General features: G+C 43.2%; 1 protein-coding gene across 1 annotated transcript; it reads right to left on the reverse strand.

The window, feature by feature from the left end:
- Positions 1-3,624: 3,624 nt before the first annotated feature.
- On the reverse strand, positions 3,625-15,699 carry NDUFA9 (NADH:ubiquinone oxidoreductase subunit A9). Its single transcript, XM_002188461.6, has 11 exons — positions 15,546-15,699; positions 13,323-13,493; positions 12,499-12,596; positions 12,223-12,314; positions 9,756-9,897; positions 9,323-9,425; positions 8,775-8,842; positions 8,560-8,636; positions 7,070-7,165; positions 5,222-5,288; positions 3,625-3,901 (listed from the first exon to the last, which is right to left on the reverse strand). The coding sequence occupies exons 1-11, from the start codon at positions 15,682-15,684 to the stop codon at positions 3,734-3,736; spliced, it is 1,221 nt and encodes a 406-aa protein (XP_002188497.4). The 5' UTR covers positions 15,685-15,699; the 3' UTR covers positions 3,625-3,733.
- Between the last annotated feature and the right edge of the window lie 2,492 nt (positions 15,700-18,191).

An 18,191-nucleotide genomic window follows, 5' to 3' on the forward strand; every position in this document is an offset into this window, starting at 1 on the left:
TTTTAATTAACTGCAACATTAGCAAGAGGTGAACTTCCTAAGGAAATTGTACCTACAGAATGTGTATGTGCTCCTATTCTCCACCCTTCCCTCACAAAGTCCTGTTGGCCAAAGACGGGATAAATTCATAGAGAACACAACCTGCACTTTACCGACTCATAGAAAGACTAGAACATAAATTTAAGCCTTACACACCAGTTAATTCCAAGGCAGAGAGACAACACAAACACCATAACAAGGACAAAACAAGGCACTGATGCTGTTATAGCCCCGAGAAGCCAAGCACAGGACACCAACCCAGAAGAAACAAGATATCTCTAGGGGAGAATTTTTCAGCTGCTCACTGAAGCTCCAGCTTGAAAATCCATCCATTCTTGAATCTGTGAAGCCCACAACAAATATTTCAGATAGCAAAAAGGCAAAAGAGTGACTTACCACAGGCACTTCTGACTGAGCAGCAGCTCCATGAGCAGCTCCCACAACCACCACTGCCAGAGCCAAACTAATCCCTTGCCACACACCTGCCTCCCTCACACCCACCTAAGGCTGCTTTAAGCACTTTGTTGTCACCTTTGCCCCCAGTCTTGCCTCCAGCCACACCTGAGGGGAGGCTCACTTGAAAGGCTCCTCAGATGCAGGCAGTTGGACAAATCCCTTACAGAACCTGAGGTGCTCCTCTGGCAGAACTGGGATTCTCTTTCTTGGCACAGACTGCTTTGACCAGGGACCAGAGGCTGAGGGGCATCTCCTCCACGTAGAGGAGGTTTGCAATAGTAAGGTTCAGGAATAATCTTGAGACAAGTGAGCTCAATGGTTTTAAAGCAAGGAACATGCACCTCTGTTGCCAAAATCACAGAATGGTTGGGGTTGGAAGGGTAAAATGATCTTGTTCCACCCCCCTGCCATGGGCAGGGACACCTTCCACTAGCCCAGGTTGCTCAGAGCCCCATCCAACCTGACGTTGGACACTTCCAGGGATGGAGCAGCCACAGCTGCTCTGGACAACTTGTGCCAGGTCCCCCTGGATGACAACCTGTCCTTCAGGCGTGACAACTCTGCTTTAGTGTCATCTGTAAACTTATTGAGCGTGCACTCAATCCCTTTGGCTGCATCATTGCAAAAGGTGTTTAATTACACAGATCCCAGTATGATCTCCCAAGGGATACCACTTGTCCCCGATGTCCATCAGGACAGTGAGTTGTTGACCACTCCTCTTCGGATGTGCATACACAAAAAACTTCGGAGGGAGGTATTTAATGGCTTTTTAATCAGTTGTATCAGCCCAGAGGATGAATGTTGGGGAAGGAGGTTCTGGAAGAGGTGAATGGAAAACCGAGATCAGGATTTGCTAAGCAGCAGCTCCGACTACTGGCGATTCAGTGCAAGCCAGGTCTGTGCTGCTAGAGATGGTTTTCCAGCTGCAGATTCCACGTGTTGCTTCAAACCAGAATCTCGGTAACAAAATCCCTGACGCTCCCTAATGACGATGAGAAAGGCAAATTCCATTCTGTAGTTTGCAACATGCCCAAATAATGTTAAGCTTTTACAAGAAGGAATGGTTTCTAGGGAGTCAGTTCCAGGAATTAAGCCCCATAGCAGCACACCGTCACTGTTCTCAGTTCTGCCACCAGCTTCCCTTTGCTCTTTTGGCAGTGCCCTTCACCTTCTACTCCCCTACCTCAAAGAAGCTGCAATAATAGTCTCATTAATTACTCAGAATTTGGATTGCTTTAAATGTATCGGTCCTCTGATCTCATCTCATAGAATCACATCCATGTGCACTTCTTATAGGGCACAGGGAAAGGAAGAAATAACAGGGAGAGAGAGGTAACTACAGAATAATTACTGCCAGCATGAATGCTCCTCTCAGTCATTAAAATCTGACCTCTAAGCAACTGGAGAAACCCTCAAACATTTCTCAGCCTGGAGAAAAAAGACTCGGGGGGACCTTCTGGCTCTGCACAACTCCCTGACAGGAGGGTGCAGCCAGGTGGGGGTCAGTCTCTGCTCCCAGTAAGAGATAGGACAATAGTAAACAGCCTCAAGCTGTGCCAAAGGAGGTTCAGGTTGGACATCAAGAGGAATTTCTTCACAGAAAGGGTGCTCAGGCATTGGATGGGGCTGCCCAGGGACACTGTGGAATCCCCATCCCGGAGGTGTTCAAGAAACCACTGGGTGTGGCACTCAGTGCTCTGGTCTAATTGCCAAGGTGGTAACCCAAGATTGGATTCAACATTGGAGGTCTTACCCAACTACAGCAATTCTGTACTCAGGGCTGTATTACAAAAGAAAGGAATTGCTTCAGAAAGGTAATTAAGGAGAAATCAGAGAGTAGTTTCTGCAAGGTGGGAAGGGGAAGTGCTGTGTAAGGCAAATTATTGTGGTGTGATGCTCCACTTAACCCATATTCCTGATGTGGAACAGCTGCTTCAAGTATATTTCTTATGAATATTCACTCCTTTCCCACTCTCTAATGGCTGTTTGAATTTAAGATACTGCAGGAGAGTTCAGCAGCACAACTGGAAAAGCTGTGCTTTGAATGAGAAGGGCGGGAGAAATAAATCGCTGCACCGTGGTAAACATTTCCAGAACTGGCACCTCACATTCCAACATTGCCTTTGCCAGCTTTTCCTGCAGCACTTTGCCATCTGAAAATGGAAACTGCTCGTTAGCCGTGGAGGGCTACATGATAATTGCAGCTCTCTGTACTCTTGTGAAGCAACTCAGGAACACAAGTGCTTTCACAGCAGGACGTGAGCAACATGCAATAAATCAAGATCAGGGCCACACTTATCAAATGAGTGCTAATGAGACTACAGAGTTAAGGTCTGATAGAGAAAAGCTGGCAGTCAAAAATAATAAAAATTTAGGCTTAAATTACTACGAATATGCACTTCACTTCCAGTTTGCCTTAGCTTTTGAACTTATCAAAAGAAAAATAAACAATCCCCGAGAGCCAAATTTAATACTTCCTTTGAAGGCAGGATCAGAAAACTCAAAAGAGCCCACCTCTTTCTCACAGAATAAACATTAGCAGCAGCAGTTTTGATGTGGAACAACAAAATGTGGAAGCTCTTGAAATCTGAGAAACACTGCCCAGGAGTTTCACAGTAGCTTGGCAATACAGAAAGAGTGAGCCTGTTCTCTAGCTACAGCAATCAGCTGAGGCAGCTGGGGGTGTTAAACCTGGAGAAAAGGAGGCTCAGTGACTTTGTGGCCCTCTACAGTTCCCTGAAAGGAGGCTGGCACTTTTTTTAAGAGCCATGCTCAGCACAGAAAACCAAGTTCAGAAGAGTCAAAAACTTAAAACCAGGGCTTTATCTGAGATCTCGTAGAAGTGACATTCCTAGCAATCCCTACTGGAAAGGGCAGCTTCTGGGTGACCTAGCCCCCAGCAGCAACACTCTTGAAACTATTTTAACACCTAAAGCTCAGTGATACATTTGCTTTGAGAGCCAAGGGAGAAAGGGACAAGTGTTATGGCACATCCCCTCTAATCCCAACCCTCGAAACATTACAATGCTCACCAGCTAGGCAACCACGGTATTTGCTTTTGTGGCAGAGAGAAAATCCACATTGCAGTGATAGTCCCCCCCCTTAACTGAAAAGACAACACTGGTGAAATACAGTTCACATGATTAATACATTTTACTCAGTATGTACACAGTTCTCCAAAGAAGTTGGGTCATCCAAAGGCAGTTTAAGAAGCTTTAAGCATCCCCCTTGCCAGCTGTTACACAGGCTGTGTTTTTGGCTTTACTTCCTCCAGCTCAGCGTCCAACCAGCGGAACCTGCGGTGACGGCGCAGGACTTCGATGGCTTTTTGTTCCAGGGGGGCTGGTTCAATCCCCAGCTCTTCAAAACCAGGAAGGTCAGGAAATGTCATGTCTGTTGTGTGAAACTTCAACAAGAATGGGGAGGGTAAGGGGAAAAAAAAAGATAATTCACTTGAAATGAACAGCTTTGCACCTAATGCAATCATTCTCCTGCCAAAAGTAGAGGAAGAGGAAACATCAAACCAAATTGTAGCATAATGACATGAGGTCATGAGTACCAAGACCTTTGACAGTAGGCACAGGTATTTGCATCCAGCAAGAAGTCCTTCAGGCTTTAATTCAGAAATAAATACCATGCAGGAAGTGCCTTCCTTTTTTCTCCATACATTATCAGGGAGGTTACTGCATCACAAGAGCAAAATCAAGCAGAATTCCAAGGCTATACCTGAACTCCAATTATGGATATTCTGATTTGTCAAGAAAATGTTGTGTTGAATTATCACCTCTGGTAAATGTCTGTGCTCTGTTTATGGTTTAGAACATGGTTCTGCACAAATAGTTAATTCTATTACCATATATGCAACTCATATGACTTAAATCCTAGAAAACAGAGATTTCTCTTAAGCTGGTGTTCCTTGAAAGGCCTTTTGAATCAAACACATCTAATATTGCACAGATTATTTAAGGAAGAAAAGCTTGGAAAGAGGAAGAATCAAACCCAGAAGTGACACGGGCTAACTCTCTCTCACACTACCTATGCTACAGCTGACTTGCAACAGTTTCAGTGATTTGGTGCAGGTTTATTTTATGAAATGCAACTCATACTACAAAAGCAGCTGAAGAAAGGTTTTTTGAGATGTTACAATTACATCCTGGGGGACAATCAGGTTAAGTAGGCTATTGACATTGTGTTAGAACAAAATATATTGAAATCCCAATGCTGCAAAACAGGTGGGAGATGAACTCCTTAATTCAGAAAGCAGAAAGTTTAGGGAATGTACATGACTATCTCTGCTAGCCTACACATAAACCAAATTTTGACACTAATACTTGCCAATTCCTACTTTTTCCTTGCTTGCAGTTTTTTGCAACTTACTTCTCCACCCCCACTGAAACACTCTGAGAAGTCAGGAATAAACATGAAGTGGCCATGTTCTCCCAGGAAACACACTTGAATGCTAAGCGAGATTTTGGAATGTGTGCAGGGATCAATTCAACTTCACTTGTTAAAAACAGCATTCCCTAGATGATGGAAGTGATTTTAGTGCATCTAGAGGTACATAAGCTAAGAGTGGGGAGCACTGCCCCCCTCACTTTGCTCATCCAACCTCTACTTTGGCTGTTTTCAACTCCATGTGGTTTTGGGGAATGCAAACTGCAAGTGGGAGTTACAAATGCACAATGAAACACTTCCCAGGAGGGATTTTTGGCTGGTCCCCACTTACCCGATCCACCTTGTCCCGTGTCAACCATGGTTCAAATGGATTCATCTCAAAGAATCTTGCAACAAAACTGTGAACACAAGAAATATTGCAAAAGTGCAGTCATTTATCCAGATACACAGAAATGTGGTAAAAATTATTTCAGACTTAATAGAGGGTGAGCAAGAGCTTGTTCTGAAGCTGTTCTTGCAAGCTCTGAGCTCATTAAAGCACTAGATGTGCCAGCTACCAAGTTCTTAGTTGTGTTTCTGGTAATTAACTGTTCTGAATTATTGTATCTTGTTTTATTTTCCTTTGGATGGAATGGAGAAGCAGATCTCTAGAAGTTAAAATGAGCATTATTGATTGGGGAAAGTAAATCCCCCATCCAATTCCCCACACACACACCAAAGGGCTGAGTCTGCCCCTGCCTTTCATCCAAACTCTGCTCCCTGCCAGTGTAGGCAGCAATCCAATTAGCCACGAAGTAGGATTCAATGCCTCCAGGAGAAAACACGCTTGCTGACAACTAAATGAGTTATCAGCAATACAAACAATCTGCTGGAATCTGAAGCAATCTATAAAAAGGGTGAGGACTGGGGTATCTGCAGTTGTCAGAAATGAAGTTTCTCTTGAAAGAATGGAAATGTGACAGGGAAAAGAAAATAATGCTACAGTTCTTGCTCAGTGTCTCGGGACCAACAGCAGAATCTCTCACTGAACAGGCAGGACCTCTTCCTGCAGTGCTCACCTGGAAAATTAGGATGCTACTGAGTCACTGCACATAAACACAACCAGGCTCATCTCCCTTTTAGGTGCATTCTTTTCTCAAATCAATTTAGCCCATAAATAAAAAAAGCATAACATGGACTGCAGCAACTGTGAATGAAACTAAGAAGCACCCACATAGCACCTTTCTAACAAGCTGCTCTGTGTCACCAGAGTCATGTTATATCCTGGTGCCTCTTGCAGCCAATACTGGAACAGCCACAACAGTTTAGGATGTTCTAAGTGTTATCCATCAGCTCTTCCAACGCTGAGTAGTACTGGCAGGAGGGTTCCAACTCTAGTGACTGATTAAGCTGGTTAATTTGCATTGTACTAAAAATAAGGAGGACCAGGATGCCAAATAATAACACAGACCCATCATGCTGAGGCCAACTTCTGAAATGGCATTTATTGTTTGGGGTAGCTCTTCAAAAAGATGTGATTATTCCCTAAGGATCGGGCACAGGCTCAGTAGCAGATCCTTAAGATTGTGCAAAAAATCTGTCAGGGTCTGCATACACATACACACAAATTTTCCCTGTGGTATTGTTAAAAATCATTTGGTTTGCTTCTAATTTTATTGAATTAGGACCTTTTGCTACTTCTTGGCTCAGCAAAGCCATTCAATCACAGAATGACTTAGGTAGGAGAAGACCTCCAGGATGATCAAATCGAACCTTTGCTGATCACCACCTTGTCAACCAGACCAGACCACTGAGTGCCATGTCCAGTTGTTTCTTCAACACCTCCCTGGGCAGCCCATTCCAATGTTCAACCACTCTTTCTGTGAAGAAATTCTTTGTGAGCATCCCCTGGTGCAGCTTGAGGCTATGTCCTCTCATGCTGTCCCTAGCTGTCAGGGAGAAATGACTCTGGAATGAACAGCTATGCTAAGCTCACTACAAGCATGCATTTCGTGTACCAGCTCATCAAATACAGGCCTGTCCTCAAGCTGAAGGCTCAAAATGGCTATCAAGTACCTCAGGAAATGCAACTTCTGCAGCCCCACCACTTTAATAACAACTGGGCAGAGTAAATAACCCATGCAAGAGGTATTTATGCTTCTGTGCTGCCAGGAGCTTACTGAATTAGGGTCCCACTTACTGGTAGAGAGGCCGTGGCAGCGGGTAGGGAATGAAGGGGTGGTGGGCAACGGCGTAGATGTACTCGACCATGTCGTACAGGAGGTAGCGGTGAGGGCTGGAAGGGAACACAGCACACATCACACCTCAGTCAGCTACACTGCAATATCAGCACCAGAGAACAAAAACGATTTTAAACCCTCCACCCCCAAGGCTACAAAAAGCCTGTTTCTTCAATCCAAATCATTTGCCAGCAGAGATTCCCTTGTGGCTCACAGGGAGGAGGTTTATCCTGGAGGACTGCAGCCTGTGGAAGGGCCCATCCTGGAGCTGGGGAAAAGCATGGAAAAGATCTGGCAGAAAGGAACAGTGGATATTTGGCTGCTGGCCAAGGCTAACCCACCACAACCACACTGGATGAAGTGTTTGTTTGCTTTGATAGCACACCTGAATGTGCCTCCTTCCATGCTGATTCTATTCTGAACTCAAAGACTTCCAGCACTGTGACAGGAGTTTGTTCAAGCCCACTTGGAAGGCAAAAATCAAATGGAGAATCAAGGATGCTTTATTAAAAAGACATCCCATCTTTGGTTAGGAAATGGCTGCAGGGAAATTGATTCACTTAACTAAGAGTATCTTATTCTATTTAAAAGCAAGATGAATGGTCCAAAAAATGCACTCCCTCTCTCAAGATGGAGAGAATGAAGCAATCAGTCCTTCATCCATCTGCCTAAGAGTAACATAAACCACAAGGAATTCCCATTCCTTTCTTGCTCAGACCCTGCCTTGGAATTTTAAGCTCTCTAGATGTTCTCAGACTGAGCTGTCAGGTATCTCCCTTGGCCTTCCGGGAAATTTGCTGCCATTCCAGAACATTCTGAAAAGCTCCATGACACCACAAGAGCACACTGCTGAGCAGTTTGATAAATGCAGGATCTCACAGATGCCAAGGTCTAAGGTTACAAGCATGAAAACTGACATGTTCTCCAGAAAAGTTCCAAGAGATCAAAGAATCATAAAATGGTTTGGGTTGAAAGGGACCTTAAAAGCCATCTGATTCTAGACCCACCTCCCATTATCCCAGGTTGCTCAGAGCCCTGTCTAACCTGGCCTTGAACACTTCCAGGGATGGGGCAGCCACAGATTCTCCGGGTAAACTGTAAATCCAGTCTCCAAGTGTAGATCCACTGCCTCTAAGCCATTCTAATTCCAGGTGGTTTCCACACAGCTTTACCAAAATTTTCCCCAAATCCATGTTGTCTAGCATGGTTCCCAAGCTACTACTTCTTTGTGTGCACATACATCACATGAAATGCAGTGGGGTCCAGATTAGGATTTTCAGAGTACTCACAGTAAGAGCTTGAGGCATTTTTCCTCCCAAAAAGGAGGTGGAATTTATTGCAGCTCACACTGTGTGCATGGATGGAGAAATTAAATGTTCTGTGCAGCATGCCAAAAAATGACACCAAAAAGATGTACTACAGTTAACTAGAATCAGAAAAAGTGACCTACCCAGCCAAGGCATATGTTTTTCCTTTTGCATCAGGATTCTTAATTGCATTAACAATTGCTTTTGCTACATCAACCACCTGTAAGGAGCAAACCCCAACAGTTACCAAGACAAAACAGGAATGAATACATGCACACACTCTTATTTCAGAGGTGGTTTACAGACCAATATATCCACCCACCAAGGATTTGGGATTGAGATTTCATGGAAAACTTACATAGACTGGTTGCTTGACTGTTTTTTTGCCCAGAGAAACAAGAGGCACACCACCAAACCAGCGCATGTCTGACAGAAAAAAAAAGAAAATCTGTGAATCCTTTCATCTCAGTACCAGAATAACCAAGACACTTGACACAACACTGAGTGTGGACCTCTTCTGAAAATTGACTTCTCTTCAGAAAAAGAAAAAAAAAAATAGGATTTGGAAGAACTCCCAGCCAATTGCAGCAGCATTTTTTTTCCAAGACACATTTAGTTTTTCTATTAACAGCAATGAGAGGACTGCATTTGCCGTTTCCTTAGAGTGGGTCAGTACACACCCCCTCTTAAAATAAGATTATTACAAAAATAAAAACAAAGAGCAACATCTAACTAGATTGAGAAAGAATTCAGTCAAGAGGTGAGAATTTAGTATGTTGCTATATATCCCTCACATTGCTGATAAGAACACACCTGTCTGCTTTTCAGAAGAAAATCCCATTTTCTCTGTTCTCTAGAGGCAGTTACACAAATCATACATGGGTTTATTATTCCAAGAGTACCTACTTGCATAATGATTGAGAAATCTGTCCTCTCTCCCAAACATCTCAGAGGGCTTCAAAATTACAGCATCTGGAAATTCTTCCCTCACTGCCTCCTCTCCAACAGCCTATCAATTAAAACAAACACATTCACTAGATCCATGCTGAACCAAGCAGAAGTGGATGCCTTTCATAACAGAAGGCATCCTTGACTACAGAACTGAAAGAAATGATGCCATCAGTAGCACAAAAATTATTTATATCTAAGCCATTTGATCTTCAAGATGCTGCTCTAAGATAAAGGTCTCACAGAAAGCCCAAACATTTCTCAGCAGCAGGCTTTAGTAAATTCATACACCGATTTCCTTCTAACAGCCCCAGCTGGGGGAAAAAACCAAACCCAAACCAAACACTTAGTACATTCTCAGAAAATATGTTCAAGTGGATTCCAGACTTACTTTGTTCCTGAGGTATTTGGAGGGACTCTTCATGCTAGCATTCAGGTGAGAGACATGAATGAATTTTTCCACACCAGCTTCCTTACTTATCCGTGCGATACTTTGAGGAATATTTACAAATTCATCTTCAAATTTGAAGTTTCTAAAGCAAGGCAAGACCCAAATGTTACTTTAAGAGTAGTCAACAATGGCTGCCTCTCAGCCAAAAAGCAATTACTATGTTTTACTTGAATGAATTATCAAAAACCTATACTCTTTGTTGGAAACAACATTTCCCTTCACAATGGATTCTTCACACAGTAAAAATTGAGTAAAGTGGAATTGCAACTGTAATCTTCAATTTTAGTTTCTCCACCCTTTCACCTGATAAGATTAAATCAGTATGAAAAATCCTCTTGCCCCCTTATCTGTGACGAAGAGCAAACTCCTAGTCAAACTGCAAACAGGTTATTTTTATTAAAAGAAACACTGCTGAATCTTGAACTCTGAGTAAGGCTGTGTTTTTACAAATCCTGTTCAAAACTTGCCTTGATTTGTTCCACAATATTACACTACAAAGAAGCTCAAAATTTCTGAGCAGCATGAATCAGGGCACATGCTTGGCAGAGGGGAAGAAGACAAAAACTAACCCGAGAATAAAGAGGTGCTCATGCAAATGGAAAAACAATTTGTCAGAGCATTTAGAACCCTTTCAGATCTGCAAGGGACTTCCAGGAGAAGCAATCCTCCCTGTATGACATTCAAGGGGCCTAAATTAGGGCGTTATACTGACAAGGAGTTTGGTATCTGATCAAGAACAATACAGGCTGGAGCTCTGCCTCCACACAGAACTGACATTATAGCCTGCCAACAATTCCAAAATTCCAAGAAAGTGAACTGGTTTCTCATGTTGTTATGTTGTCCCTGTAGGCATCCCTGCATCTTGATCATTTGCTTTGGGTAATAAACATCTTATCCAAACACCTCCCTCTGAGTCCCTTATCTCCTCCCACAGCTCTTCAGATCCCACTGGAGTCCAAAGAAAGCCTTAAAAATACAAAGTTATTTTAGAGCCTTCAATACCTAATCTGATCCTGGGAACCATCACTCCTGTTCCGCTCACCAAAACAGATTTAGAAACATATGAGAACAAACAACATCCCTCCTGTAACCATGGAGTTTCAAACAACACAGTACACACAGAGAAGCCTGGACACAAGTACAAACCAAGTAAGAAAATATTTCATGGCAGGCTTTGCTTTTTTTGACTGATCTCTCCAGCTAATCTTACTTTTCCTCCTGCCCAAGTCTTTCACAGGCTCTGGGATGATTACAGTGACCTCGAGTTTAACAAATCAGAGAACTTGATCTCAGGGTTTCAGCACCACCACTGATAACCAAATGCACAAAGCATGTGACTAAAACATTTGTGCCACACAGTGGTTAAGTTCTGTAATGTCCAAAAGTTTTAAACATGGACCAAGACTTGTCTGTTTCAATCTATTGAACTGCACAGAGAACAAGGTTTGGGGATTTTTAACCAGAATGAAACTTTCTGTTGTCCTCACACTTCCTTTTAATAATAAAAGAAACTGTCTTTTCTATAAATCATACTTTTTACACAAGTCCAGAAATTTTGAACATTGAAGGGCTGTTCATAAAAAAAAGGCAACAAAAGCCTTAGGTTTATAATCAGAGATGAAACTGATATATATGTTTGTTTCTGTCTACTACCAGAGCAAAAATTATGCATCATACAAAGGTAAATCTCATTAAATTTTTGTCTGGCAGTTCTGCACAAGGTTTTAAATAAAATGGACAGAATTGCATGAACACACACACAGAGCAGGTGGCTGTTATATGTATTTTTAACCTAAAATATGGGAATTTTTAAATGGCTTTCAAAAAGGAACTATTCTTATAAATTATTATGAAGGAATGCTTCTGTAGCTAATATTGTCTGTGCCAAAATTCTACCAAGGAATGATGTTACTAGTCATAATCTTAGGGACTCTCCATCAGCTATTCCTGTTTGATCATGGCTTTTTCTAGCAGGCTACAACTCATCACTACGTCCAAGTGAAAGGATGAAATCTTACTTCTGTGATAATGTAAATACAAATATAATGTAAATATGAGTTAAATATAAAAAATTGTTTATTAATATAAGAAATTGGTGAGGCTTTGTCATCTATAGGATGGCACTCAGGGAACACTCATGAGATAGGTGAAAGTAGTACATTTGGATTTTCTGACAGAACAAAAGTTGTACACTGGAAAATTGTGGAAAGAATGCACTTTTCCAAAGCAGATCACAACCAGGAGTGGAATTAACCATTTAAATAAAGTTTACATGCAAAATACTGGGGTTGTCTTTTCATAGAAGCCAAGAAAATGGAAACATCACTGCACACACAAGCTGTAAAACAATGGCTACAATAGCAGGTTCAAATCTATGATATATAGAGGAAAAAAAAAAGAAAATTACTTTGTTTCCCATTCCTTTCCAATAAGATTAATGACCACATTGCTGTGTTCCACGGCTCTTCGGATGGAATCTTTGTCCCTACAGTCCCACTCCTGCAAACAGAGCATCAGATGGGGGGAAAAATGAGATAACGTGTAAACAGGCATCACCAAAGCAAGTTCTTCCACACCATTTCCATTTAGAGGCTAGACAACAGCTGGAGCTGTGTCTTTGAGAAGGATTACCTGGCTGCCTTGTATAGCCAGGGGTTTGTGCTTGATGCCAAGCCAGACTCACCAAGAAGAGAAGCTGCCCCAGGTCCCCCATGGGCCGCAGATACATCAGGTCATACTGATCACAGCGATAGGGGATGATGACTTGAGAGCCAATGCGACCTAAAGGGCCACAAAACCCACAAAGTTTCAAACAAACACCTCTCTTTAAGTAGATGAACTTCTGAATAAACAAAGCTCCCTTTTCCTCCCTGGCATTAAAGCACTGCTATTAGACATAGGCATCTTAAATGCATATCTGCAAAGCTAAAAGTAGAACAGCTGAACCTATGTAATTCAAATTCTTAAATAGGATTTTTTCCTTAATATTTAGGCTTGTAAGACAAAATGCCAAAGCTCGTTAACAAACAGCAAAAATGGTGTGTCCTATGAACACAGCACAATACCTAAAAAATGGAACATTTGCAAAGATATTTACATTTCATAAGCCACATGAAAAGAAGGAGGGGAAGAAAGCAGCATGGGTTATTTTCCAAAATTTAAATGGAAAAGGGCAATTTTAAAGAATTCCAATCAAACTCATCCAAACCTTTAGTAAGATGTCATAATAAGGCTAAAACCAGAAGAATCAAATACATGCTGCACCTCTCCTCAGACTTGCATTCTACAGAGGGATAGGACTTATTTTAATGACCCTAATCTTCCAAAGCTCCAAAATCTCCTTGATTAAAACACTTTTTACTACTTGTCACATGCTGGAACTTAGGCAGACTGCAAAATACTTTTAAGATCCAAAATGCCAGAGACTTCTTCAATCCAGAGACTAATTCGTGTCATTAAACATTTTTTCTGGGTATTTCTTTAATCAGTACACCTGGTGAGCGTTACCTAAGCGGTTGACAACGTATCGTCCCAGGAAACCTGTGGCTCCAAAGACAGTGGCCACAATGCCACTGACAGAGGATCTCCCACTTCTGCCATGAGGGATCACAGCATGATGGACCTGGCGGTGCTGCTGCAATGCTGACGGCGCTGCAGTCAGGACAGAAATTCCATGGCCTGCATAGGGAACAGGAGAGAGCTCAGGATATTAATTGGGATTCCGCACTGCTAACTCACAGCTTAAATTGGTTTTCTCACCACAGATGCTTCCTCTCTAATATCCCATGGCAAGACTCCTGATGGGCTGTTTCAGAGCTATCTGGAAAGGCCAGAGGGGAGCAGGCCTGGGAAGTTGCTGGTAAAGTTAAGGACCAAACTGAGACAGGGAAAGCAAACAGAGGTTATCACTTCTTAAAGAGCAAAGAAAGCTCACTGTTTTAGGTGAAGCAAGTAAAGAATACTCAGTAAAACTATAAAATAAATATAACAAGCAATCCTGCTGTATCACAGCTCTGAAGCAAGGAGACAGGGAGAGATGCAAAGAGCCAGATCCATGATAGAAGGGGTATTGCCTCAAAGCTGTTCCTTTCCTCAAGGACCTAGGAAAACTTGGGAACCACGGAGGCAGGACATCATCAGGATACTGACATACATGAGAATGTGGTGACAGGACAAGAGGGAATGGCATCACGCTGACAGAGAGGAGGCATAGGATAGGATATCAGGAAGTAATTTTTTGTGTGAGGCTGGAGAGGCCCTGGTACAGGTTGCCCAGAGAAGTTGTGGCTGCCCCATCCCTGGCAGTGTCCAAGGCCAGGCTGGATGGGACTGGGAGCAGCCTCACATGTGCACATTGAAGGTTTTATCCCAGCATGGTTAGGAATTACCAGTTACACAGGGGCCCTGACACTGCAGCCACAATGTTCAGAAGATCAAAGGGACCTTTGTTTGTTTACGTGTTGAGGCATAAATGATATTGTTTTATGCCAGCTGGCAGAACTCAAACCAGAAAGTCCAACCAGATTTCAGCACCTGAAGGAGGTTTATCACTACCCAAAAGTCTATCCCTGTTCTCTCCATAACCCCACAAACTTGAAAAAGACACTGCATCTCCAATTTTGTCCTGAAAGACAGTTTGAGAGCCAGTGAAAGTTAAAAAATCAGTAATAATTTACATATTCCAACTACTCAGCGGCTTCTTTGCTGTAACTTCAGCAAAAATTATTGGTGACGGGCTCTTCATAATGTCTCTTCACTGTCATACCAGCAAATAATATCTAACTACTGTTTTGTATTCTCCCACTTTTGTGTATTACCCTGTTGTCCTTACCTTATGCCATAAGGTGTTTAGCGATGAGCAACTTTCCCTGGTCCATAACTCTATGAGGTCTGTGTACCCTAAATAATTACTCGCTATGGTAATATGCCAAATCATTGCTTCAAATTGCATTTTCCAGAGCAGCTGTGGGTGCCCCATCCCTGGCAGTGTTCCAGACCAGGTTGGATGGGGCTCTGAACAACCTGGGATAGTGAAAGATGTCCCTGCCTGTGGCAGTGGGTTGGAACCAGATGATCCTTAAGGTCCCTTCAAATGCAAATAATTCTGTCATTCTATGAATTAAAGCTCAAATATCTGCAGTGAACCCAAAGCGCCTTTTTCTCTACCCAAAAGTTTGTCTATCCTCATTCTCTCCCAACCCCACAAACTGGAAAAAAGACACATCTCCCATTCTGTCCTGGAAAGCAGTCTGACAGCCACTTAGATAAATAAATAATTGCTCCCATTTAAAGCATATTAAATTCCTCCCTGCCCTTTACCAACAAAACCCGTTTGCCATCTGCCACGTTACTCAACCTAACACTGTGAGCAGAATCATTTTAAACAGAACCAAAGAGCCAAACAGACGCTTTAAATATAATATCGGTAGCTGAACTTTACCATAGATCCTGGCCCAAAGGTCATGCTCACCTAAGAAACAACAAAAGGAACCCAAATTTTGAGCTTATAGGGCAGTGATAGCCGCGGTTACGCCCCGAGCCCTTTGCGCTCCAACCCCCTAAGGAGAAGGGAGGCACAAACACCATCATATCGGAGACCCCGGAAAAAAAAAATAAAATTCTGGGCAGCTCCCTTCCAGCCGCAGCGGGGCGAGCTCTCCTGGCAGAGAGCCGGGAGCGGAGCGTGTCCCGGGCGGGGTCCGTGAGGGGCCGGGAGGGGCTGACACTCACCTGCCCTTGGCAGCCGCAGCCTGCGCGCCGCCGCCGCCATCTTGTGTCCTCCCGGGGCGGGGCCGCGCGTGCGCGGAGCGGCGGCCGCGGCGCGGCTGCGCAGAGCGGGGCCGCGGCGCCCTCTGGGGCTGCCGAGCATTAATTAATGAAATTAAAATAAATTAAAAGAGTCGCGGAGTTCATTAGCGTGGCGCACAGGTGGTGGAGGTCGCTGAGGCCGCGCTGTGACCCCCAAATTCCCGTGTCAGCCGGGCTGTGGCACTGACTGGTGCCTCCGGTGTTTCCATCAGCGCCTCAAGGCGTGAAAGCAACGCCAGCCTGGGCAGCCTATTCCAGTGTCCCAAGAAAAAAAAAAAAAAAGCTGCTTCAAGTTAAGGAATTCTTCGTCCGAGCCTCTCCTGACACAACTTGAGGCTGTTTCCTCTTGTCCTGTCCCTGTTCCCTGGGAGCAGAGCCCGATCCCAGCTGGACAATTCGAGATTAGCGGTGGCTGTGATGCTGCACACAGATGAGAAGGAAGCAGCGAGCCACACGTGTGTCGCCCTGGTTTTTAAAAGTGTTTTCTTCTATAGTTCTTCTGAAAGTCTTAAAGTTCTCATAAAACTTCTTCAGCCTTCTGATCTGTTTGCGTATTTCTACTAGAGTCCTCACGCGCTTTCATGTAAATAATGATTGTTTTGCGTTCTTTGTGGGAGGAGAGAATTGATGGACTCTTGCGAGGCAACACGGGCACCTCTGGAATTCTATAAACACCAGATGCTCGAATAAAACACTCTGTTTTTTGGCCTTTGAACTTGCTGGGCGTTTGTGTGCTTATTTTCGTGTCCAACAGCGACACAGTGTGTCCGGCTGTGTGCAGAAAAGGGGGAGATGAATCCCCCCACAACACCGACCGTACGGTGGCGATGTGCTCTTGCAAAAGAAGGAGCCGCTCCTTGCCTTGCTTCCAAGCTGGAAACCCCACTGCTCTCCAATCCACTCTGCCAGGACAAAAAAAGATCTCGCTGACCGTCCCCTTTCAAGTACAAACTCTTATTTGCACCACGCTCAAAGGCAACGCGAGTAAATCTTTTCTGTGCTAATAAATCTTTTCACTCTGGCTGGGTCCAGTGACGAGCTTGAAACTGCGAAAAACACCAACCGCTTGTTTTTAAAAATTTTTAGAAATAATAAAATGGTTATAAAAATAGCAATACAATTAGAAGAATAAAAATTTAGAGTTAGGACAATTACAAGACAATAAAAAGCAAAAACTTACGGATGTCCGGATGCTCTCAGGCACTTAACCCAGAACAAGCACACCTTGTGAACAAAAGAATAAACCTTAAAACAATACACTATTGCATATTCATACATACTTCATGGTTATGCATACATTCTATTTAAAATAAGAAACTCTGTTATATGTCAACTGTTTCCTTTAATCACCACAGTGTCTTCAAGTCTGAGCAAGGCCTGAAGAAATTAGCTTCTTCTGATAAGAAAACCATAAATTCCTCTTCTCTGGAAGATTTAGGTGTTCTGTGATGGTGACCTCGAAGCAAGTATCTCATTCCTTAAAAAAAACCAAAAACAAACCACATACGTAGTTTCTATTTTAACTACTAAAGCTTCATTTTAACTATAAAACTACATTTACCATACTATTAAAATGTTAATACAGCACAGCTAATCAATATAACATAATTCATATAGTAACTATCTGCGTAGAGCCATATAATATGCATTTTTCACAAAACCATCTGGCAAAAACACAGCTCACAAAAGTGCCAGCTGAGAAAGCTCTTGCTGCTTACAAATTCCATTGCATCCACACACTCTACTGTGTGAAATGCTGGTCACTTCCAAAAATTTGGAAAAATTTGTTAGAACCTTATCAAAAACATAACAGAAGATTGACTAGAGAAAATATTACAGAGCTGGGAGTAAAGGATCTTTCTCATCGTGTGCCCACTCACGCAATGGAGGTTTTGTCTTTTAACCCTTTAGCTCCTCTCAAAGCTCTGTCCATCGACTCCTTTGCTGTCCAGTGGTGGAGTTCACTTCTTTAAATCTTCATTGGAGGTCAGGTGTTGCCACAGTAGCTAGCCAACCCTCCCAAATGTCCCAAACCCAGGCTGTTCCCTGATAACAATGCAAGGGGGGGGGGGAATAAAACATAACTATAAATCTATAAAATTTCACTTGACAGCACCAGCATCCTCAGCCAACGCTTACCTGAGGTTTGCTTTTGCCAGATGGCTTCAACTTTGTAGCCGAGCTCTGCGAGAGTGAAAAAAATGTATTAGTGTAAAGGAGTTTGTGTTGCCGCTTGAGTGTGGGGCAAATAAGGGTTTGTACTCAGGAGAGCAGAGAAATCCTCTTGTCCAGACTGTTGATTTGAGCGCGGTGGCGATTTCAAGCTGGATCTGCACTTTCGGTACTTTAGATGGGCGAGGTTCGTTTTGTTCTTTGGCAGGTCCACACCGCCATCGTGTGGTCCATTTTTATGTCAGTGCCCAGGAAAAAGCCGAGCACCATTCGGCAGGCAGGGAAGGGGTTCTGTTGTGGATGCTCTGTAAAACAGAGCATCCCGCATAGAAGTGATACAAAATCCCGCATAGAAGTGATACAAAATTTCAATAGCCAAACCGCTCCACAAACAGC

Source organism: Taeniopygia guttata, chromosome 1A, assembly GCF_048771995.1.
Source record: "Taeniopygia guttata chromosome 1A, bTaeGut7.mat, whole genome shotgun sequence".
NCBI lineage: Eukaryota > Metazoa > Chordata > Aves > Passeriformes > Estrildidae > Taeniopygia > Taeniopygia guttata.

Excerpts from the sequence above, each read along its gene's own strand:
- NDUFA9 (XM_002188461.6), bottom strand. The coding sequence starts at position 15,684 with ATGCTCGGCAGCCCCAGAGGGCGCCGCGGCCCCGCTCTGCGCAGCCGC. Across the intron at positions 9,898-12,222 it reads GGAAAGGAATGGGAAACAAA|AAACTTCAAATTTGAAGATG; the intron begins GTAATTTTCTTT and ends GCCTTGCTTTAG. Across the intron at positions 5,289-7,069 it reads CTGCCACGGCCTCTCTACCA|TTTTGTTGCAAGATTCTTTG; the intron begins GTAAGTGGGACC and ends TTGTGTTCACAG.